Genomic DNA, 24187 nt, shown 5'->3' with positions numbered 1-24187 from the left:
AACCAGGAACACCAAAAACGACGGCCGTAACAAAAATTTCCAGGCCTTCACCTAACTTAGCAACGTGTCAAAACTCCATTGGTTAATCCAAGCCCCAAAACTGTAACTTCACCGCATAGATTAGAATCTGACTCACTCTAAGAAATTTGAAATTCAAATCTGGGTACGTTCACTTTCACATGAAAAAATAAATTAAATAAAATAAATACGAAACCCCTCTCTCTCATCATTAAAGAACAAAATCCTTTGGTTGTGCTATACAACGGTCGTCTTTTCTCTTTCAAACGGCTATCACTAAACTCAAACCCTATCTTTCATTTCATTTCTTTATTTTTTTCCTTATCAGAAATTCAAACCTCTTAAATACTTATTTTCCCACACTTTCCAAGAACGTCCAAAACTCGCTCCTCCGCAAGAAATATAGAAACTGGAAATTTTGCGAATCGTTCTCGCCTCTGCTAAGATAATTTGTTGAAGATCGTACAGATTGGTGTCTCTCAGGTTCGGTTTCAGATTTTTCTCTTTTCGGTTCTGTTAATTCGCTACATTATCCAACTGCCAGCAAATTTCGCAGGAAAAATGACATGTACTGAAACGGAAGGACCTAATTTTCTAATTTTGGAGTTATAAATGTGTATTTTTCGAGATACGGACTTTAAATTGTCGAGAAATTGAGGGAGGTTTTCGATGTCTATGTCTTTCAGCTGAACTATGGGAATTTCTTTTAGAAATGAAAGTCTGCATAATTAATTGAGTGTTTTGAGTAATTGAGGCTTGGTTTGATTACGATCGTCTATTAAAAAAAATTCGGGTTTTTGGGTGAGAAACCTAATATCATACATTGTAGACAATGATGTTTCGCTAGATCAGGATTTTTTTAAAGATAGATCCAGGTTTTAGGGTTATCTATGGATTTTGTTTCCATGGTTCGGATACAACTATGCTTGTAGCGAAACCCTAGTTTTTCTTTGTTGTAGTATAAATTTCATGGTAGTACTCCAACTCATCACCTAAGCTGTGTAGAAATGTACGTCCTTAGCTTCTGGTTCCTAAGTGTTATTGAGAGCATTGTTTCTGCAGTGGAATCCAGTGAACAATGCCGACTCTCCAACTTGATCCGCTTAAGCAAGCTGAGACGACATGTGGGACGCTTCTGTACGAGCTTCAGATCATCTGGGATGAGGTCGGAGAGACCGTCACAGACCGGGACAGAATGTTGTTTGAGCTCGAACAGGAGTGCCTAGAAGTTTACAGAAGAAAAGTTGACCTGGCGAATCGCAGCAGAGCTCAGTTGCGCCAAGCCATTGCCGATTCTGAAGCGGAGTTGGCGGCTATATGCTCCGCAATGGGAGAGCGACCGGTTCATATCAGGCAGGTTAGGGATTTGGTTTGAATACTGGTCAAACTTCTAGATTAGTTCTATATAGTCATTGTTTTATACATATATATATATATATATATATATATATGTATATATATTGTTAACGTTGACAAGACTCTTGATAAAGTAAAATTCTAATGTGGGCTTTTTCATATCAGTCCGATCAAGTCATTGGAAGCTTGAAAGAAGAGCTCAATAAAACTCTTCCACAGTTAGAAGAGATGAGAAGAAGAAAATCTGAAAGGAGAAACCAATTCTTGGAAGTACTGAAGGAGATAAGGAGTATCTCAAATGAGATTCTAGGGTCCACTGGGTACGAATCATCAACTGCAGTTGATGAAGCAGATTTATCGATGAGAAAGCTCGAAGAACTACACAAACAGCTTCATGCTCTTCAAAAGGAGAAGGTTATACTTGTTTATTTTCATGATCCTTGCATTGTGTGTGTGTTTTTTTTATATATATATATTTTTTTATTGTTGCTTAACTAACTTGCCACTATCATTTGCAGAGTGATCGGTTGAAGCTGGTTCAGGACCACCTTTGCGCGTTAAACTCGCTGTGCTCAGTTCTTGGTGTTGATTTCCAGCAGACTATAAACGAAATTCATCCAGATTTAGGGGAGTCTGGAGGATCTAAAAATATAAGCAATGGCACGATTGAGCTTTTGGCTGCTGGGATAAAAAGGTTACGGGAAGTCAAAGTACAGAGAATGCAGAGGGTAAGAAGTGTTGTCTGTTTCCTTCTTTGCATCAAAATATTTGGTCTGTGGCTTTTGGTGATTATTTTCGTGTAATAACAGATACAAGATCTTGCAACTACGATGCTAGAGCTATGGAACTTGATGGATACACCAATAGAGGAGCAACAAATGTTTCAAAACATGACTAGGAACATAGCTGCGTCAGAGGAAGAAATAACTGAGCCCAACACACTCTCTGAAGACTTCATCAATTATGTAAGCTTTGCTAAACTAGATCCATCTTGGTAAATAGTTTAATTCTATTCATCTTCTGATGTTAGAAATTTACATTAATTTTTTTGGTAGGTTGAGACTGAAGTATATCGGTTGGAAGAACTGAAAGCAAGTAAGATGAAGGAGCTTGTTCTGAAAAAAAGGTTGGAGCTAGAGGAAATTTGTCGGAAGACTCATTTGGTCCTCGAAGCAGACAGTGGGTTGGATTGTGCCATTGAAGCGATAGAGAATGGTATTTCCATTAATGAATCGTTTGTATATCTAGACAAACACCACCAAATTTGTGTTTTTAAAGCTATCTGCGTTGCTTTTCCGTTGCAGGCACCGTTGACCCTTCTTACATCCTTGAACAAATGGAGCTTCAGGTTGGAAAGATTAAAGAAGAGGCTTTTGGTAGAAAGGAAATACTCGAAAGGGTTGAGAAATGGCTCTTTGCGTGCGACGAGGAGTGTTGGCTTGAGGAGTACAATAGGGTTGGTGTTATTTCGTATCTCTTGGGTTTAATTCTGTTTAACACATGTTAACGAGCTTTTTCCTATAAGATTCCACTTACAATAAATATATTCTTGTTTTCTTAGGATGACAATCGGTACAATGCTGGACGAGGAGCTCATCTGACTCTTAAACGTGCAGAGAAAGCTCGTGCTTTAGTTAATAAACTCCCAGGTGAAAAACAGTCCCCAGATAACTGCTTCTAGTTCATGTTCATATCTTTCACTTTTTGCGTTTTTTCTCCATTACTTGCTGAGCTGACTTGTGTACATAACACACAGGAATGGTGGAGGCATTGGCTTCAAAAACATTAGCGTGGGAGAGAGAAAAAGGCTGCGAATTTACATACGATGGGGTAAGAAGCGTATATGGTAATTGAATAAATTTTACTAAATCGGATACGATAATTTATTCATAAACAAACGGTGCTTTGTAAACTGATGAACAGGTCCGACTTGTTTCCATGCTCGAGGAGTACAACATACTGCGGCAAGAGAAGGAGCAAGAGCGTCGTAGACAGAGGGTATTGATAGATTGTTTTAACTATATTTCACCATCAATTTTCGGTACTCGGAAAGGAAAAAAAAAAAAAAAAAAAAGAGACTCACGCCTCTGATTACTTTCAGGACCAGAAGAAGCTTCAGGGACAGATAATAACCGAACAAGAAGCGCTTTACGGGTCGAAACCAAGTCCCTCGAAACCGAGCGTTAAAAAAGGTCCTCGAATGTCAACGGGAGGAGCAAGCAGCAGACGGGTCTCCCTCGGGGGAGCAATGATTCAGACACCAAAGCACGATCACTCCAGAACGGCATCGCGTCCAAATAGCCGCAAGAGCGACCGTAGTTCACACCAAAACGACATCTTCAATAACCATCTAGACGTTGCCGTCGCAGCTCTGTCTAGCGGTGCGTCTCTCTTAAACTCTACTGTGATTTTTGGGAGAGTTCTGTTTCTCTTCGAATGGAGAAAGTAAAATTAATAACCGTTATAAGGGGGAATTGAAATGGATTCGAGTGAAACCTGAACCCAATTATACTGTGAAATGGATATGAGTGAAACTTGAACTATATATTAATGAACATAAAAAAGAAAAAGGTTCTGATTAAAATAGTTTTGTGCAGCTAGGAGAGGCTTGGATGTTGCTGGTATCCCCGTGAGAAACCAATCTTTCGGCGGACGAGAATTGGAATCACCCATGAAGCGCAAACCCTTCTCCCCAATATCTACGCCGGCGAAAACCACCACCACCAACAACACAACAACGAACTTACCAGAAGACCCGAACAAGGACGTGGCACAGAAAGCTCTTCCTCCTACTTTTTCTCACATTATGCCATTCGCAACTCCTACAAAGACCACGAGCTCCGTAATCGCAGCGGAGGAAGAGAACAAGACTCCGAGGGCTTTTCCGATTCCCGTCCCCACCACGCCGTACACTGCGTCGATTCCGATGCATACTTCCATGACTCCCGGGGTCCCGAACTTGATGATTCCTTATGCTCCAAGCAAGGTTGACGAAGTTGTTGCAGAGGAAGTCGAATATTCGTTCGAGGAAAGAAGAGCGGGTTATTACGTGATTTCCAAGTCATCGATGCTACAAGTGTGATACATACGTTAGCTATTTGAGGATTGAAGTTTCTTGGTAATTTTTTTTGTTTTTTTTGTAAGTCAATTGTAATTGGCTTGTTTGATTTTCGTGTAAATAGTCTACGAGCACTGAGCGTGGACTCGATTCCGAACCCCCACTGTGTTTTCTTCTTCTGATTAATGGCGATCTAAAAAATTTCTTTGAAAAGTACAAGGTTTTAGTAAGTGACAAGACATGGATTATTAAGAAGAAGAGAAAAAAATAACAAAAAAGTGCAAGTTGTCATTATAAAAAATGAAAGGCTCAATTAGTAGTGACAGAGATTTTACGAATTTTAGGTTTCAATTATTCGTATTGCTGTCACATTTATTAACCCGGGTCACAATAATGGACTTTGTTAATGTTTGTAATGTGCATACAAATTCTAATGAGCTTTTATGTGAGAGGCTACAAAGCACTTTGAAGTTTGAACATCACGGCTATTAAAAAATTCTTTCATTGTTAAATTAGAAAGAGAAATTTAGACCTCAAAAAGTGAAGAAATATTATTGGGAATTAAATTTTTGATCCAAATTCAGACAAAAATTCCATTTCAGCCAAGTAATCTTATTATTTTTCTCATTTCCTCTATTTTCTCTTTATCTCTATCCTCAAATTTTCTATCCATTTAGTGGAATTCGCTAAAAAAAATGTAAATTTACCTTAAATCAATTTTTTTTTTTATCAATTTCATATGAATTCATCTAAAATATCAATGAATTTCATCGAAAAACATCTTAATTAATAAAAAAATCATTGGAAAAAACTCCAAATCAATCCAAATAATAAAAAATAACCACTATAAAAACTATTCTACAACAATCAAAACACGAAAATAAAGATGAAAATCTTACTTTTTGGTCATTTTGAGCGCAGAAGCTTCAACCCCGAAGAAGAGCCCGAAGAATGTTGAATGCCGGAATAACTTTGTCGAAGCTCATTGGAATCACTCGGATTGGGTCGGATTTCGTCGGAGCACGTCGGATTTGGGCGGATTTAGTGTGAGAAGAAAAGAGAGTGGAAAGAATTGATGGGTATTTTTATCCGAATTTGTGTTAAAAGTATAATTTTAAATAATTTTCAACTAGTGTATCTAATTTTAATATGTTTTCACTTTTAAAATCTACAAAATGGAATTTTTCATTGAAAAACAGAGTAGTCTAAAGTAAACACAAGGAAAATATGTGTTTGTGTTGTGTGTGTATTCACATATATATTTTATGGTGTTTGAGAGGTTGGTCCCAGAACTGGTATTTTTGTTCCCTTTTTGGGGTTTAGGTAATTCTCCATTGAGAACACAGGGTCTGAAAATGTCAAAACAGTCCCACAGTTCTAAAAGGCTTTGGAAGTAACTTGCAAACAAATGATGCTTCCGATTGTGGCTAAACCTTCTTTTATTTTTTTGTGCCAAGATTCTTTTCTGGTAATCTAGCACTAAAAAATGATTTCCACTAATAAAAAGGACTCTTATTTTATTTTTATCTATATGTTTTGTTGTGTTTTTAGAGTTTATTATAATTGCGGGTCATTAGCATGGTGTTTGTTTGCACAATGGCATTACTAGTAGATATTTTAAACTAAGAGGGTATTTCATTTTTTCAAATTTAATTTCCATGGTCAACTTTAATTTAACTGAAAAGACAAAGAACTTGTCAGTAGTTGGAAAATTGGTATGGCTCCAGCATTTGCTTTACAGCTTTGAATTATGTATATAGCTTTATATTAAATGATAAAAGAAAGAAACAGCCATTTAAAATACAATAAGCTTTTATTTATATATATATATATATATATATATATATGTTTTTCCTTTTCCACTGAAATTTCATATTTTAGAAGTATTCACATTTAGTATCACTGCCCAATTTCATTATTAAATTCACTTTTATTAAATTTCCAAGACGGACGTGAACCATTCTCTTAACCGAATTCTATACTTTGAATTTTGCAATTAAATATTAATTGTTAATTAAATTCACCAATATTAAATTATATATTTATAATGATTTTTTTTTATTTTTTTTCCTCCTCTTTAATTTTTTTTCTACTTTATTTATTTCTCCTTCTTTACCAGCAAAACCCTAAATTCACATAACTTTAGGAAGTATTCTTGAAATCACACCCAAAATTCGTAATTTTTTTTGCCTTGTAATTCTTACAACTCGTTCAAATTTATTTAATTTTTTTCCGTTGTTTTTTTTTTTCTTCAGACCTTGGCTCTGAAACTCAGTGCATGTCTGAAAATGGCGGGTTTCTATATCATTGAGCTCACAAAAACTCAGAAATTTTAGCTTCTCTCTGCTTTGATCTCAACATTCACGTCAAAGTCTTCAGCTTTTCTAGGTCGGTCTTCCAATATCTCTCCGGAAATTTTTCCTTCTCTCCTCAGTCTCAGTCAGAGCTTCATTTCCGCTCTCAAAGATCAACAACACTTCCGTTCTCTCTCCTCCAAAAAAAATCTCAAATCTCCTAGGGTTTTAGGGCACACGAGGTGTTCGATCAAATTTCAAAAACATATATAATCCGAGTCAAGAGATTCATCGATGGAGGAGAAAGAGAATTCATCTTCCGGCGGAATCGCGATCTCCGTCAGCGGCGGCGAAGAGGCTCCGGAGAGTTACAGGCTCGCTCCGAGAACGGAAAGCCCAAATCCACCGGCCCAATTCGGAGTCGTCCCAGCTATTCCGGCCCAACAACAAGCCTCTCCGGCGACAGGGACGGTTGGACCTGAAGTGGTGAAGAAGAAACGAGGCCGGCCCAGAAAATACGGCCCAGACGGAACCGTGAGCCTCGCATTGTCTCCGATGCCGATATCGGCTTCGATACCCCTCTCCGGCGGCGAGTTTTCGACCTGGAAAAGAGGCCGTGGAAGGCCATCGAACGCCGAATCCGCAGCGAAGAAGTCTCACCTCAGCAACAGCACAGCCAACGCCAATACCACCATTAACAACAACAACAGTAACAATACCAACAAGTACGAGGTTTACGAAAGCCCAGGTAACTTCTGTCACTGTAAGCATAAAGATCGGTATTTTTTTTTCGGTGTGACTGTTTGTTTTGTTTTTCGGAGAATGTTTTGTTATGTAATGCTATGTGTTTTTTTTTTTTTGTGGACCCGTACACGAAAGATTCCTTATATCAGATCTGGAATTTAATGAATGAATGGAAACTTGTGGATTGATTTGTGGGTTTTGAAAAAGATAGAGAGAGAAAGAGACAGAGTGAGATTTTATTTTTACTGTGAATTTACTGTTATGTGTCGGAATTGTTATGCGCCTTTGTGCCCAGAAGAATATGTGTGTGAAGTTACCATTGACATAACATTGAACAGAATGAGAGTGCAAATTTTTTTGGTGTTTATAAACTTTTAATTTATATATAAAGGTGAGGTGGGACTGAGTCACCGAGTCTGACTCGGATTGGATATTTGGAAGGAACATTGTGTCCTTTTTTTAGTTATCTGCTGTTGGCTGTGACGTCTGAAAAAACCAAAATTCCATGTCTTGAAATATCTGCTGACTGTGTCTCTCTTCTCTTATCTTTGTTCATTGATTGTGGGGAATCTAAATCTCAAAATTATACTAGGAACGTTTTAGAATTAGGCTCTCTCTGCCTCTCTATTCTTCTATGGCCTCTTTATTTAGTCAGTTTTCTACTTTACCTCTGGAGTCTGAGCTGTGAATAAAACCACACTGGAAACTGGATGTTTGGTTTGGAAATAAAGGAAAATAATTAGTGACAGAATCATTAGCATTGCCAATAAAACATTAGACTATTTAACCTTTTACTTTTAGCATTAACGACTATAATCATAATGATTAATACTATACCAGACATAATTATAAAGACCGAAAAATTTCTGTTAATTTTTTCTTATTAATGAAGAATGACGCAAGTGCTTGAATATTGTTTGTGTAGGCCAGGGTCAGAGTCAGAGCCAAGTTCCGGGAATCGCGTACTCTGTCGGTGCGAATTTCACGCCTCACGTGCTGACTGTTAACGCCGGCGAGGTAATAATATAATTGAATGGTCTCGGAAATGAAATAATTTAGAACTATATTACGTATCTAACTTAATAAGTCCTATACATTCTGTTGATGGTTCTCTTTCTTGATAGGATGTTACGATGAAGGTCATGACTTTTTCTCAACAAGGCGCTCGTGCGATCTGTATTCTCTCTGCCAACGGCACGATTTCGAACGTCACGCTTCGTCAGCCAACTACTTCCGGCGGAACTTTAACATACGAGGTCTGCCATAATTATTATTTTTTTTTCTCTTTGAGACATTTTTTAAATATGTTCGTTCAATTTAATTATATGTTTTTTTTATAAATATCAGGGGCGTTTCGAGATCCTTTCGCTTTCGGGGTCGTACATGCCGACAGAGATCCAGGGGACAAAAAGCAGATCTGGCGGAATGAGTGTCTCCTTGGCGGGCCCCGATGGACGGGTCGTGGGCGGTGGGCTCGCGGGCCTTTTGGTCGCCGCCGGCCCAGTTCAGGTAAAAAAAAAAAAAAAAAATTCAAATCACCGAAACTCAACCTGAAAAGTACACTACGTTGAAAATTGCATGTGACGGTGAATTTGTTTTAAACTAAACGCGAAAATAGTGCGTCTAAAATTCTTACTGCTAAAATGGTGTTTTAATAAGTTGGTTTCATTTTTTATCAAAAAATTTACTTTACTGTTTTGGGTTCTATCTATCTAGTTTGTTTATTGTTTACAGTTTCATGAAATAATTTTTTTACAGTTTGAAAAAAACAATAGATTTGAAAGAAGTTTAAAACCGCCGCTCTTTTGAAAATATTGCCCCAAAAACAGTATATTGAAAATTGCATGTGACAGTTAATTTTTTAAACTACACGCGAAAATAGTGTGTCTAAAGTTCTTACCGCTAAAACGGTGTTTTAATGAGCTGGTTTCATTTTTTTTTAAAAAGTTACTTGCTGTTTTGGATTCTATGAATTTTATCTATCTAACTTTGTTTATTGTTTACAGTGTCATGACATTATTTTTTTACAGTTTGAAAAACCAATATTTTTGAAAGGGTTTAAAACCGCCGCTCTTTTGAAAATATTAATTATCAACAATGTAATTAATTTTTTTCTTTCCAGGTGGTGGTGGGGAGTTTTCTGCCGGGTCATAACCAAGAGCACCACAAGCCGAAGAAGCAGAGAATAGAGATGAGCATGTCATCGCCGCCGCCGCCTCCGATCATCGCCGCCACAGTCTCCTCCGGCGGCGGAGACGACTCGAGGGTCTTATACGGCGCAATCAAGCCCATCGTAACCCCCGCGACAGCTTTCAATCTCGACGGAAACAACAACAATTCTTCTCCTCTTAATCCGATCCAAGGATACAGAAACCCGGCCCCGGAGAGCCTTAACAACAATTCGACTTCTCTTCCGGAAGAGGAGCCGAAAAGCCTCACCCACTCGAACTGCGAGGTCTCTTGCTGATTTTTATTGTTAACACAGATTTGTATCCTCTTTATATCATTATCATTATTATCATTAGGTTCAAGTAAAGTTAAGATCTCAGCTTAGGAACAACTCTCTAATCCTTATATTAGGCCTTTTTCTTGTTTTGTTTTAATTTTTTTCTGGATGCTGTCATAATGTATTTCTACCTAGCCTGGTTTGTGCTCTTGTCTTATTGCTGTAACTTTTTAGATATGTACTGAGAAGAAGAAAGATGAAAAAAAGAGGAAGTTAGTTACTGAGAGCTTTTGTATTTGTACGATTAATTTAAAATTTCAATGAATTAATGTTATTGTTGTGAGTCATCTCTCTCATTAGTTAAATTAAAATATCACCAATCTTACTCTCTTGTTCTTAACTTATACATTACTTACAAGACCCTTCCTCACCCAAAAAAAAAAGTGTCAGAACCAAAAAAGAACTTTTGAATTCAACAGCTTAAGATTTATCGGATCATTTAATATCTTTATGACCCACATGTCCTCTTCCTAGAGACAGCAGAAAATGACTCTGTTTCCCAGCCTTTGTTAACCTTTTCAATAAATTCCTCGACCCTTTTCCTCAGCTCATCATCTTCTTCAATTCTGTCTCTGTCTCTGTCTCTGTCTCTGTCACTGTCATCATGATTGTCCTCGTCATTAGTTCTGTCTCTTCTGTCACTCTCTACTTTTCTGTCTTCTTCTCTCGTAACAGACTCTGGTTTCTCTCTTCTGGCATTGTCTCTTTCTCTGATGATGACATTGATGGGTTTTGAAGCGGCGAGGATGGTCAGTATGATCAAGTTGCAGAAGCAGAATATGATAAGAGGGTTTGAAACAACTCGGCTATCAATTCCAACATTTAGTCTCTGCTCTAGTGTCTTTCTATTGGAGATTTTTCTTGTGACAGCGAGAGAGAGATGTTGATATGGGATTTGTTCAAATTTATAGTCTGTTTGGTGTGTGTGAGAAACCAAAATCGGATACGGCACTATGAGGTCTTTATTTCATTAAGCGAATCAAAAAGTCAACTATTCTAAAAAAAATTTAAAAAAAATGTATCACATGGAAGCTTCTGGGAGTTTCATAATTTATATGCCCACGTAATCAGAGACCATAATCAGACCAAAAATATGAGAGAATATTTTTGGTGCGTGACGCAAAAAGCAGAGGCAAATTTGTCTTGACTTTGTCTATAAAGTACCTCAAAATCTATCAGACACGTCACCAAGTCTTGGATTTCGTTATATTTTAGGATTTCTTTTTGTTAGTAAATTTCTCAGTAGATAACGAAACTAGCGAAGAAAATTCGTCGGATAAATTAAAAAAGTTGTCATAACTTGACCTAAACGACCATGGTGTAATTTCCATTTACTTGCTTAGGAATATGGTGACTTCTTTGGGGTAGTCCATTTGAGACTAATTTTCAAATTTATGGTGAAAGGAAAAAAAAATAGAAAACATATAAAAAAAAAAACAAATACTGATTTTGCAACTGTAATTGAGGCAAAAAGAATAGGAAAAATGATATTTTTGACCCATCGACTTTGTCACCAATAATAAGTTGGTCCATGAACAAAAAAAATCTGCAGCTTTACCCCTCCGTCATTGTAATTGTATTATATGTGGTCTTTATGTTACTTATATCGTCAAAATAAACGAGATTCGATCGTGTGTTTATCATGTGTTGTAAAACAATGCTATATTGGTTATAACGTGAGAGATTAATTCGAGAGAGATCAATTTCGAGAGAGATTAATTACTTACCGATGGTGGCGACAACGGTTTCATGAAAGCCAAACCGCTTCAGAAACACTGCCGAATAGATTCGAATGTTGCGAATTCACGTTATTACCAATATCTTCTTTTTTTTTCCAACACATGATAGACACGCGATCGAATTTCGTTTATTTTGGCGATATAAGTAACATAGGGACCAAATTTGATACAATTACAATGACGAAAGGGTAAAATTGCAGATTTTTTTGTTCAAAAACTAACTTGTTACTAGTGGCAAAGTTGAGAGGTCAAAAATATCATTTTTCCAAAAGAATATCTTTAATCCATGATCAACATCACAACCTGAAGGTCAAAGCTGAGTTGACCTGGGAATAGCAGTCAACTGATATGAGTCATGACTGTTTGTTAAAACTGTGGTGAAGGATAGAATGTGAGGAGTAGAGAAGGGTAGTATTGTAAATGCGTAATTTAATAAACAAATTCAATGACAAATCAGCGTTTTACAAGGTTGGCTTGAAAACTTCATTGATCAGAAATTCTCAGGACATTTCCATTTTTTCTTCTTTATAAAGTGTGCTTCAAGGAAAATGACTGTATTCCTGCTTTATATGCAACACACTTAACAAACAAACAAAGAGACAAATATTCATTCAGCCGCAGAGACTTTTGTAGGAATTTTTTTTTATTTTATTTAAACAGACTTTAGTAGATTTATATTCCTTGCCTTCAAAAGTTGGATAACAAAAGCGAAAAAGCTCAATTGACATGTTCCTTCGCTTTCAAAAGAAATGCTCTTTTTAACCCTTTTTTCATCTACTTTTTTCTCTCTTTATCCGCGTGAAGATAGTGTCAAATTTTAGGGAGAGAGAGTAGTACTAAAAAAGTAAACAGACTTCTAATCCTTTCTTTATTATTAATATTAATCTAAAAATCTAAATACCCCCTAAAACGAGATAAGGAAAAAAAAAAAAAAAATTCAAACTCTTTGGCATCAAAATGTAAACTTAAATTAGCTAAGCTCATCACATAATTTAGTCCAATCTGTACAAAATTTCTGTTTTTTTTTTTTAGCTTCATTTAAGCCTCGATTAAATACGCAGTTCTCGACAGCTCTGCTTTCCAGCCTCTATTCACCTTCTGAATAAACTCCTCAACTCTCATCTTGAGCTCATCGTCATCATCATCATCGTCTATTTCGCCTTTTTCTTCTTCCACAAGCAATCTCTCCACATTTCCGGCTTCTTTGAGACCAACCGATTCATTACTCTGCTCGTCCTTTTCGTGTCTTTCTTCTTCCACAAGAAACGATCTCTTCGCGTCCTCGGCTTCGCTGAGATCGATCTCCTTCTTAGCTTTTTCTTTTTCTTCTTCGCTTTTGCTTGCGCTTGAAGGCGTAGGGAGACGAGTGTTTATCTCGACTTCTCGTCTGAATTCGGAGTCGGGTTTTGATCCCACGAGGATCACAACGATCAGAAAGTTGCAGAAACAGAAGGCAAAGAGCGAGCTCGAGGCCGTTTGAGTGATCAACTCTATTGTCACATCCAACATGGCTTTGGCTTTGTGTAAGAAAGAAGAAGAAGAGATGTTTTTTTTTTTTTAGGGGAGTAATTGATAATTGTTGTCACGGTTGAAGAAGATGTCACAACAAACTGATTTAACTGTATTTATAAAGGGCTGGTCGTCTATCTATAAATAGCTGAGTCAGACATATATATAATAAATAAAAACAAATAAAAGTGTAGATTGCAAGCTTTTGGTAGGAGATGTGGAGGTGTGGTGTGAAAGCTCTTGTTTGGTAGTGGTTGAGAAGTTTCTTGACAAGTGAGTATTTATTTATTTATTTATTTATTTTAATAAGTTTGTTGTACCATACACTAATCTCACGTGGGACCCATGTGGGCCTTCTTCAACATCAAGTAAATCGGAATATACTGGTTCCTAAGGCCCAAGTAGCATTGGACATATGGACCATTAGAATCATTAATTATTCATGTACGCACTCTTGTCTTTAAATCTGTTCGAACGATTTTTAAAAAATTAAAATAGGATGGATTGTGTTTAGGAAGATAAATCAAATTGGATCAAATCAACACTCGTCTTTAAATCTGTTCGAACGATTTTTAAAAAATTAAAATAGGATGGACTGTGTTTAGGAAGATAAATCAAATTGGATCAAATTATTATAGATCGGTCCGTTTTGATTTACTTAGATCCGTTTTGAATATTTTTTTATTTGATTTACAAAATTTAATACATAAATAGCTCAAAAAAATTATCTTAAATATCATTAACATCTTCGTGCCAAATTATTATATTCAAATGTCTTAATATTATGAAAAAAAATATCAAAATTAGAAATAAATTGAAATAATTGGAACCGCGATATCAAATAATGAGATTAGAGATTACTCATTTAAGAAAACGAACCATGGGAAATCGAAGATAGCCCATCAAATTTGCGTATTTCGGATTTGTTGCACTACTCTATCAAAATTCCACTAAAACATGGTATGAATCTATTATGCTTTTATAATCAAAACAAATATTGCAATGACCATGTTAAATGCAAATAACTAGAGATTTTTTGCAACATGAACATGCAACTTTTAATCACAAGGATTTAGGGGCAAAATTACATGTTTCTAGAGCAGCTTCACAAATGGAAACCTAGCACACCAATTTCAGCCGAAATGCGGACCTTTGTGATGATTTTGTTGCTAATTTTAATCAATGACAAATATCCACTGGATTCATGACACTGGATAAAAGAAGAGGAATTGCCATAATTACCACCAACTCAATAACAATTTCCAATAATCCACCAAACAATAATTTTGGCCAAATATATCACTTGCTTCTATGTGTAAAACCCTAAATACCTTTAAAAAAATTATTCTTTACATTTTATCATTTAACTCCTTCTCTCTCTCTCTCTCCCTAACGTCTGATACCTCTCTAAAATCTCATCACTCAAACTCACCCAAAATCAAAACCCTTCTTCTTCTTTGAACCACGATCGAAATCATTACCCAAACATTTCAGCGAACGAAACCTTTTTTCTTCTCAACGAATCCCTTCTCCTTCTCCACGAATCTATTCTCCTTGCCCGGATTCTACTTTGTTAGTTTCAGCAAATCTCTTTGCCAAAGACTCTACTTGGTTAGTTTTAATGTTTTTTCTTACCATTTATTTCGTTTTTGTGTATGTTTATTACGGGTATGTTTAAATTTGGGGCAAAAATAAGGTTTTCGTGATTATGGGTAATTTTTGAAGTTGTTCAGCGAAGTTCGTAAGTTTCGTCAGATGTCAACAGTTGACGTCAACAGTTGATGTCATCTGTTGACATATATTGTTTATGTATAATGTCAACAGTTGACATATTATGTCAACAATTACTAACTTTGGATTTCTTCTTGATTTGTACAGTGAGGGCAGAACTTTATTTATTATTCAAGCACAGTGGTACTTGGGTTGAACCTGGTCGGTATCATGAGAAAGAATCTTTCAGAATTATGGTGCCGTCTGAAGCGAACTTCGCTAGCTTTGCTCAATACCCTTATGCCACCGAATCCACTTATGCCATCAATACTCGAGGAGAGGTGTGATTCGGTCCCAACTCATGAATCGGCAATTCATTCTACATTATGATTGGATGACTACTTTTTTATACTTTGTTCAGACTATTTTTTTTAAAATTTATTATGCTTTGTTCATACTACTTTTGTTTAAGAGTCTATTTGTTTAATTCATTATGCTTTTTGTTCAAACTACTTTTGTTAAAGAGAATCTCTTTTGTACAGACTACTTATTGACCTCAACTGTTGACGTTGATGTCAACAATTGACGTCAACTGTTGACATCAATGTCAACAGCATCAATGTCAACAATTGACGTCAACTGTTGATATCAATGTCAACAATTGACATCAATTGTTGATATCAATGCCAATAACATCAATGTCAACAATTGACGTCAACTGTTGATATTAATGTCAACAGTTGACGTCAATTGTTGACATCAATGTCAATAAACAGAGAGATCATAAATCACAAATGTCAACAATTGACGTCAAAACCATTAAAAAACAACTACAGATTGATAATTGATATATTGTTGATATTCATTAAACATGCTATCAAAAGCATACCAAAAGATTAAGATACGAGTAGTACGTGAATAACATTGCTATCAAAAGCATACCAAAAGATTAAGATAAGAGTAGTACGTGAAACACATTGCTATCTATTGTTTACATTGTTTCTTAAATGTCATAAATCTCCATGTCCGATCCAACATGAGTCGCTAACTTCACTTCCCCGTACTGGTATAAGTCGATCGTGAACTTTTGTCGGTGCATGTACATCTCCTCTTGTTTGACATCTTGCAGATCTAAGTCGTGAAACATAAACTCCATGGCCTTAATGACAAACATGCCACAATCACCACTGTTTTTTTTTTTTTTTTTTAAATTGGGATTAAACATCTTCTTTAGTATATAAATAAGGTATTATTAAATAATAGCTATATACGTACCTAGTACCCATTACTCTGTTGTGGCATGGTGAGCGAAGTGGAAATTGTAAACCGGGCTGAACCGACGTCTTCAATACCCAAACTATCAAACGCATGAATAGAGCAGAGGACCAGTGGGTCAAGGACTTGTTGGTCGCGGTGATGTAATCCTAGATCCGAGATTGCTTTGTCCAATCAAACTTGTCTCTGTCATTGCAATTCAGTCAAACTTGATACCCTAGAAGGCAATAAGTGAATTGTGAACGATTTTTGCAATTTCGCAGTCATTCTCTTCTTCCGGAGGTAGTAAGAAATGATATCAACATGTTGCAAAAAAAATGAGGGATTAATATCAACAAACAGAGAGCTCAAAAATCACAGATGTCAATAATTAACGTCAACAGTTGACATTGATGTTAACTATTGACATTGATGTCAACAATTAACGTCAATTGTTGACATCAATGTCAACAATTGACATCAAATGTCAACAATTGACATCAAATGTTGACATCAATGTCAACAATTGACGTCAATGTCAACAATTGACGTCAATGCCAACAATTGACGTCAACTGTTGACGCCAATTGTTGACGTCAATGTCAACAATTGACGTCAACTGCTGACATCAATGTCAACAATTGACGTAAACTGTTGGCATCAATGTCATCAATTAACGTAAAAACCATTAAAAAACAACAGTAGAATTGACTGTCATACCTGATCGCCAAGTCATTCTTCTTCGGTCCAGAGTTCATAGTAAAATGTCTTCAATTTGATTTCAACTTCTGTGAAATTCCATCCCTATGACAATTTATCTTCTAGTGGCTTGTACCAACGCATTTCCTCATCTTTCTTCTTCAACAATCCAAACTTCAGCCAACTCTCCATTACAGTGACGTCCTCAATAAATTTCATCACTGCGTAAAAATCAAGAAGAAATCTAAAGTTAATAATTGTTGACATCAGATGTCAACAGTTGAACAGTTGATGTCAACTATTGACATTATACACATCAACAATATATGTCAACAGATAGCATAAACTGTTGACATAAGATGTCAACAATTGATGTCAATTGTTGACGTCAACTGTTGACATCTGACGAAACTTACGAACTTCGCTGAACAACTTCAAAAATTACCCAGAATCGTGAAAACCTTATTTTTGCCCCAAATTTAAACATACCCAGAATAAATATACACAAAAACGAAATAAATGGTAAGAAAAAAAATTAAAACTAACCAAATAGAGTCTTTGGCAAAGAGATTCGCTGATATTAACCAAATAGAATTCGGGCAAGGAGAAGAGATTCGTGGAGAAGGAGAAGAGATTCGTGGAGAAGAAAAAGGGTTTCGTTCGCTGAAATGTTTGGGCAAGGATTTCGATCGTGGTTTAAAGAAGAAGAAGGATTTTGATTTTGGGTGAGTTTGAGTGATGAGATTTTGGAGAGGTATCAGACGTTAGGAAGAGAGGGAGAAGGAATTAAATGATAAAATGTAAAGAATAATTTTTTTAAGGGTATTTAGGGTTTTACACTTAGAGGCAAGTGGTATATTTGGCCAAAATTATTGTTTGGTAGATTATTGGAAATTGTTATTGAGTTGGTGGTAGTTATGGCAATTCCCCATAAAAGAATGACAAGTATATAAAACATATGGTTGAAGTGACGTACAAAGTACAAACGCTTGCTACAACTTCGAGAATTAAGTTATAGGTATAGCAAAACTATATTTGCTTGGTACTTTGGTTATATAGCCTAGACGCTCGAAAAAATAACACAAATCGAGAAACTAATTATATTTCCTTTGCTGAAATCTATCATCTCGAAAAGATGGGAGTTTTTTTTTTATGTTTTTTGTTGTGTAATTTTTTTTATGAAGAGAACTAAAGATGGAGCTCAACTCGGAATTTGAATTCTCGATTAGGACTAACCTTAACAAACATCATTAAATAAAATCGCTAATCCAGTTATTTAAAAAAAAATTATAAAAAGATATAAAACACCTAAAAAAGCCTTTTTTAAACTAAAAAATTATTTCTTTCACACTTAAATACAATTTACTCCAATTTAATCTTTTAAAAAGAGTTATGATCAATGTTCGATCTATCGTTACCGTACCAGTACTTCAATTTTGGGGTAAACCGCTTACCGGAAGAGAAATCGATAGGTATTCAAACAAAAAACGTGAAATCGATACCGACAGAAAACCGTAGAGGAAATCGATAAAAAAATGTAATAAACCGAGAGGTATTTTTTTTAACCGATATTTTTTTTTTAACCGAGAAACCGAGAGGTATTCAAAAAATATTTTGTAAAAATAAACACATTTTTCATAATTCAAACTTCATAGTTCACAACGAATAAATGGTATCAATTCATCATCACAAATCATCATATTCAACTAAAGAACATCATTCATCATCATTAAACGTCATATTCATCTTATCCACTCAAGAACATCATAATCATCATATTCATCATCAAATCATCATCTACAACATAAAAAAAATCAGATTCGGATTAAAAATCAACATTTTAATTCGGATTAAACCTAAAAATACATAGAAAACCATACAAACCAATAAACTCGTATCCATTGCTCAAACCCTTGAAATCATAGATTAAAGTAAAAAAATTATAAAAAATAAAAATAAAAAAAAATGACAAAACTCCAAAATTTGAGAAAACCCTTAAATTTACCTACCGAAAACCAATGAAAGTTGACAAAAAAAGGCTGTGGCGAACAAAAACCATCGGAAAGCACCGAAAACCATCGGAAACCACCGGAAAACGCCGGTAATTTGAACGAAAATGATGACTAGCAATCTGGTACCGATCCTCTTCGGTAAGGCGGTTTCCTGCCGGTTTCCGCGGTAAGTCAATCATTGGTTAAGATTAACATTTCAATTAATTTTAACTCAAAATTTCAAGTTTTTTTATTTAATAACCTTGGTGTCTAGATTGGACCTGAATAAATTCCAAGAGACCCTTGACATTATCAATTGACATTAGCCATCGGGAGACTACTTCAGTGGTTCCAATTATTTTCAAGTTTAGTTTAACTGATAAGAAATCGATTAACCTTTAAGTAAGGTTAAAAACACCAATCACTTTCTAGAATTCAACTACTTCCATTGTATCCAAAATCAGGACAAAATTGTTTACATGTCTTATAATTCTCTAAAGAAATAACTCACAGTTGTGAACTCTCACTCACTCCCTCTTACAAAAAAAATCATGTCCCCCGCCTGGGAAAAAGAATCAACTAACGTTGACCAATTCAACATCAAACGTAAGCCACGAATTCGGAGGAATTTTACTACCAATGCCCCTGCTTCCATAACTGCAAAAATAATTACACCCAAAAGAAAAGTATTATTAAATAATTATAAAATAAAATTGAGCAAATAGGTAAAATAGAGGTTACAAATTTAAAGGTGTGGTAAAGAAGAATAAATACCCCATTTCCGGTGGAATAGTAATCCTTCTCTTGTCCCCAACACGCATGCCTGAAAATTGCATAAAAAATTGAAAAAGATTTTAGAACATGTTTGTAACGAAATAGAAAGAAAAAAAAAATGGGCATACACAAATTAGAAATAAGTCAGAAATAATCACCATTAACGCCAACATCCCATCCTGATATAACTTGTGCCGTACCTGTAACAAAACCAAAAGATTTGATATTTAAAACATATATTGAAGTGAGTATCTCGAAAAATATAAAATGCCGTACGAATAAATCCATGTACCTAAGCGGAATTTAAATGGTGCCTTTCCGATGTTTGAGTCGAAGATTTTTCCAGTCCGCACTAGCTTTCCAATGTAATGGACAGCGACCTGAGACGAAATAACCGAATTAAAGATATGAAAGAGAGAACCAGAGACAGATATCTGAATATTTATCACTCGGACAAAGCAAAACTTGAGACTTACGGATCTTCCAGGAGTTGCTTTTTTGCCATCTGGTTTGCCCATCGAGAGTTCCTCAATAACCAGTCCATTCCCATAATTTCTCACTTTAGACGACTTTGATTTAGATTTCTCCTTCTCTGCGGTGGTCTCAGAGGGTTTCTTTTTCTCCGCTGTGCCTGTGACAGTCTGTTCCCGGTTCGTTTGCTTTTGCTCCTCGATTTCCTTGCCCTTCTTCTTGTTCTTCTTCTTTCCCTCCGGTTGACTTTGACTAGAAACTTGGGTCATCTCAACATCGAGGCTCCTGTGATTGTATGTATGAAAAAAATAGAAGACAGTTTAGAATGATCAACTTATAAAATAGCCAGGCAAGTTCTAATGGCTCAGAATCTCACTTCTCGTCAGCTTTCTTTTCCATGTGGTCGTCATTTGACTGGTTTTCGTCCCCTCCTTGTTCTTTTAGCTTCTTGTTCTTCTTTTTTTTCTTCCTGGATGATTTTCACAAAAAATATCCATGTCAAAGCTTGCATAACAAACACAACAAATAATTATGGGACCATGCATTTCTTGTGCCTCCTATTCTATAGAACAAAATCCGTGCTAAGGGAAAAAAAAAACCTCTCCATTATTTTTTATAGAGAGATAGAGTCAGAAATCTCGTGTGGAAAGCCGACTCACAGCACCAAACCAGGTTGGCGCATTGTTTTGGCATATCAAATGTTTCATCATTCTCAATTTTTCTCTTTTAAACTAAAAACCAAACTGAAACTGAAACCAAACAAGCACAAGGATTCTTCATTATTAAATAATTGGAAATCTCACTTTTCTTGGCGACTCTCCTCTCCAGAGTTTTCAACTTTTCTTTTGAGGTTGGTAGCGACGTCACTATCCTGTGTTTTCTTGTTCTTCTTGGACTTCACACTCCTTTCATCGGTTGATTTGGCATCTTCTTTGGGGCTTTGTACAACATCTGAATCGTTTTCTTTTTTGGTGGAAATTGGAAAACCATCTTCATCCTCACTTTCAAGTATAGGAACCCCAGACTCTCCCCTCACAACAATTTGTTTATCAGAGCTTGTGCTGTCCTTCGAGCCTGATTGATTCTTCTTCTTCTTTTGTTGTTTAGACTGACCTTTCTCTTTTACAGCCTTATCATCATCCTCTATCTCTTCAATTACAACTGTAAAAAAAGGTATAAATCATACATATCGTCATAAGAGCAGAATATTGGTGCATGATTTCCTATTTCAAAATAAACAGAAACATACCCAATTATCCATTAAGAAAAGCTTAACCCTAACAGTTTCTTATACGACTATATAGTTCAAGATTATATTGATCGAATTCAATGATTATTACCACCACTCTTCCGAACAGGTGAAGATGGAGACATAACAAAATCATCCTCTTCGCCGCCTTCATCGTCACTGGACTCGTCTGCATATTCATCGGAAGTATTGAAGCCAAGCGAATCTGACTCAGACCCCGAGATATCCTCTCCATAAGAATCACTTTACTATGATGTAAGAGAAACCATAACAACTAAAAACCCAAAAAGAAGCTCATACACGTTGAAAGAAATAACCCTAAAAAACATTAACGGATACAACTCATGGTCATCTTCATCCTCCGCTTCTTCAACAGCCTCAAAGAAGCCAGAGAGATGGATGCTTCTCGGCCCAGTTACCGAGAAAGCAATCAACTCATCTTCTCCAAACTCGAGATTCAACGAACACGATTCAGTTTTATTCGGCAACAAAGCGCACAGAAAGATCGGACTCTTGTGCCCGATTGAGCACTGCACTACGCTCCTCTCTTTTGCCGAGCCCTCCCCGAGAGTCGCCTGATTTACCAATACCAAATTTAATTATAAATTTTCGCTAAAACACAATAGAATATCCACGATTTCTTGATTATTTTCTCTTCATTTGAATTTTTTAAGACTACAATTATTAAAAGTAAAACATCACCTCGGATCATTCTATTTCACTAATTTATCTAGCCAGTAATATTATCAATAAGCGACTGCGAAATTAGGTTCGTTTTAAGAACCGAATCAATCTTTAATTTGACGAAAAATTGGAAATGAACAACAACAACAAAAAAAAAAAAAAAAAAAAAAAAGAAGACCTGAGTGACATGAAGAATTCCGGGCACATTATCGGAGTGATAAGGATAAGGATCTCCTGGCTTGACTTCGATTCCTGTGAAATGAAATGAATAAAATCAATGATTAGATAGAAAACACTGAGACGCGATTCCATGGAGGATGAAATGAAATGGACTAAAGAAAAAACGTATGCATTGGATTGTAAGAAAATCCTACCCCAAAATCCCATTGTTCTTCCTCCGGTAGAAAAAGAATTGTGGTTTGGGAAGAAAAGAAATGCTCTAAAACCCTAACTCGGTCGTTCTTCTGTTTACTATTAAACCCTCGATGGGTCTTAAGCGTAGCTTTACGACACGGCTGTTCAATTAATGGGCTTATCGTTGCTTTAAGGCCCAACTTATTCTCAATTCCTAGTTGTTGGGCTTGGGCCCAAATTTTGGTGTGTGTGGTTTGGATGTTTCCTTGCGTGAAATCTGCGCTAGTTTTTTTTTTTTTTCTTACTTTATCTAGCCAAAAAATTTATAGAGAAAATAATTTGTTTTCAAGTTGTAAATAATTACTTTTGGGAAGAAATATGTGTATGGTTATTTTAGAAAATAGTCCAAATTAACGCCGTGTAGAATAAATGATAAAGTACGTAAATATCTAAAAATAGACACAGGATTCTATAAATCACTCCTGAAACACCTCACAAGCTCAACATCTAGATAACAATGTCTTTGAGATTGTACTTAATATCAACTACATAAACTTGAACTCTAAAAAATCATTTTTTATGTAAAGACGAAGGCTTGAAGTAATGGCAGAATATGAATTCAGATATGAAACGATTTATTCTAACAATAAAAATGAGAAACTACATATTATAACAAAAAAAAATGAAAATGAGATAACTTTACAATAAAAAAAAATAGCCTGTTATGTAACTTCGTTGTGCTGTAAAAAAACTATTATACTGTTGACCTTACTTCAAGTTTTTAGTCAATTATCTTGAGGAAATTATTCAAATTTGATATTTTTTTAAAACAATATTAAAAAAAATAACATATTCAAGACCCAAACTTAGAAAGAAAAAACTGAGATTAAATAAAAAAAAAACTTGAATATCCCCGTAATATCTCTTTGGATAAATATTCCTTAATTTTTTGTTTCAAATAGACGTGGTTCGATTTATATTGATTTTATAAGTGACCATATACTTAATATCATTGTCAATGACTAAAATAATAATAATATTTGGTTAAAAAGTGACAATGACAACTTTCATCTTGAACCATTATGCTATTTGTATTATTGTTCATAAAGTTCTTTTTTATAATAGTTTGCTTTGTTGATTGGTTTGTATTGGTTAATTTGGTTGTTAATTGTAAACTTGTTAATATTGGTTTACACGAGGAACAAAGAAAAGAGGCACAAAAGCATTTGAAGGAAAACTTAATCAAATAAAAAGGCCAAATAAAAAGTAAATATGTACCATATTTATCTTTTTTATTTTTTATAAAGGGCTCGTCAAATGAGATATATTGATAAAAGTCAAAGACTTAAATTACATAAATAGCGCAAGAAAAAAGTGGATAGTAAACAATCGTAAATACAACAAAATAATATGTGGGCATATATTTATGTAACCAGTCATTATTAGATTATTACACGAAAAACGAGCAGAAACGCCGATATTCGCATGTTGTACATTACGATTTTAAGGGTCTTGTCCGACTGTGATCTACGCCCAAATAAAATCATATCTTAAATCTGAGATTCGGATCTGAATAAATATTCAAAACCATTCTGATTAAAAATCGGGTGATACAAAAATCAAATCTAATAAATTATGATTATTGAAACATAATAATAATAGAAAAATATGAAGAATTAAATAAAGATAAAAGGTATCATCCCCTAAGTCGAGAGATCCATTGGTCGAGACCACCAGAGTCTCCGTCTCCTTGGAGAGACGATGATCCTGAAAATTG

At 35.4% G+C, this 24187-nt stretch overlaps 5 protein-coding genes across 5 annotated transcripts; 2 read left to right on the top strand and 3 right to left on the bottom strand.

The window, feature by feature from the left end:
* Nucleotides 1-263: 263 nt before the first annotated feature.
* PLE (Microtubule associated protein (MAP65/ASE1) family protein) lies at nt 264-4645 on the top strand. The gene is made up of 12 exons (XM_089602255.1): nt 264-501; nt 1081-1375; nt 1540-1788; nt 1893-2102; nt 2184-2339; nt 2430-2589; nt 2679-2830; nt 2936-3023; nt 3131-3204; nt 3298-3372; nt 3476-3755; nt 3972-4645. Exons 2-12 carry the CDS (start codon nt 1097-1099, stop codon nt 4454-4456), a joined length of 2208 nt encoding a protein of 735 aa, XP_089458381.1. The 5' UTR covers nt 264-501; nt 1081-1096; the 3' UTR covers nt 4457-4645.
* Nucleotides 4646-6510: 1865 nt separating this feature from the next.
* On the top strand, nt 6511-10259 carry LOC149379989 (AT hook motif DNA-binding family protein). Its single transcript, XM_089602256.1, has 5 exons — nt 6511-7474; nt 8396-8487; nt 8595-8726; nt 8818-8979; nt 9593-10259. Exons 1-5 carry the CDS (start codon nt 7021-7023, stop codon nt 9935-9937), a joined length of 1185 nt encoding a protein of 394 aa, XP_089458382.1. The 5' UTR covers nt 6511-7020; the 3' UTR covers nt 9938-10259.
* Nucleotides 10252-11545, bottom strand: LOC149379988 (uncharacterized). Its single transcript, XM_089604086.1, has 3 exons — nt 11535-11545; nt 11421-11431; nt 10252-10936 (listed from the first exon to the last, which is right to left on the bottom strand). Exons 1-3 carry the CDS (start codon nt 11543-11545, stop codon nt 10425-10427), a joined length of 534 nt encoding a protein of 177 aa, XP_089460212.1. The 3' UTR covers nt 10252-10424.
* Nucleotides 11546-12660: 1115 nt separating this feature from the next.
* LOC149379987 (uncharacterized) lies at nt 12661-13345 on the bottom strand. Its single transcript, XM_089603555.1, has one exon. It carries the CDS (start codon nt 13222-13224, stop codon nt 12754-12756), a length of 471 nt encoding a protein of 156 aa, XP_089459681.1. The 5' UTR covers nt 13225-13345; the 3' UTR covers nt 12661-12753.
* Nucleotides 13346-19303: 5958 nt separating this feature from the next.
* Nucleotides 19304-22553, bottom strand: LOC149379986 (peptidyl-prolyl cis-trans isomerase FKBP53-like). Its single transcript, XM_089603502.1, has 11 exons — nt 22431-22553; nt 22235-22308; nt 21712-21947; nt 21464-21615; nt 20927-21284; nt 20500-20592; nt 20129-20408; nt 19945-20032; nt 19811-19852; nt 19653-19701; nt 19304-19535 (listed from the first exon to the last, which is right to left on the bottom strand). Exons 1-11 carry the CDS (start codon nt 22441-22443, stop codon nt 19454-19456), a joined length of 1467 nt encoding a protein of 488 aa, XP_089459628.1. The 5' UTR covers nt 22444-22553; the 3' UTR covers nt 19304-19453.
* Nucleotides 22554-24187: the final 1634 nt, after the last annotated feature.

The sequence above is a fragment of the Urtica dioica genome, chromosome 12 (assembly GCF_054948205.1).
Source record: "Urtica dioica subsp. dioica isolate 48M chromosome 12, U.dioica_male_clone48M_v1_H2, whole genome shotgun sequence".
Taxonomy (NCBI): domain Eukaryota; kingdom Viridiplantae; phylum Streptophyta; class Magnoliopsida; order Rosales; family Urticaceae; genus Urtica; species Urtica dioica.
Note: the sequence above shows the minus strand (reverse complement) of the source record. Positions and strands in the feature narration are given on the sequence as shown.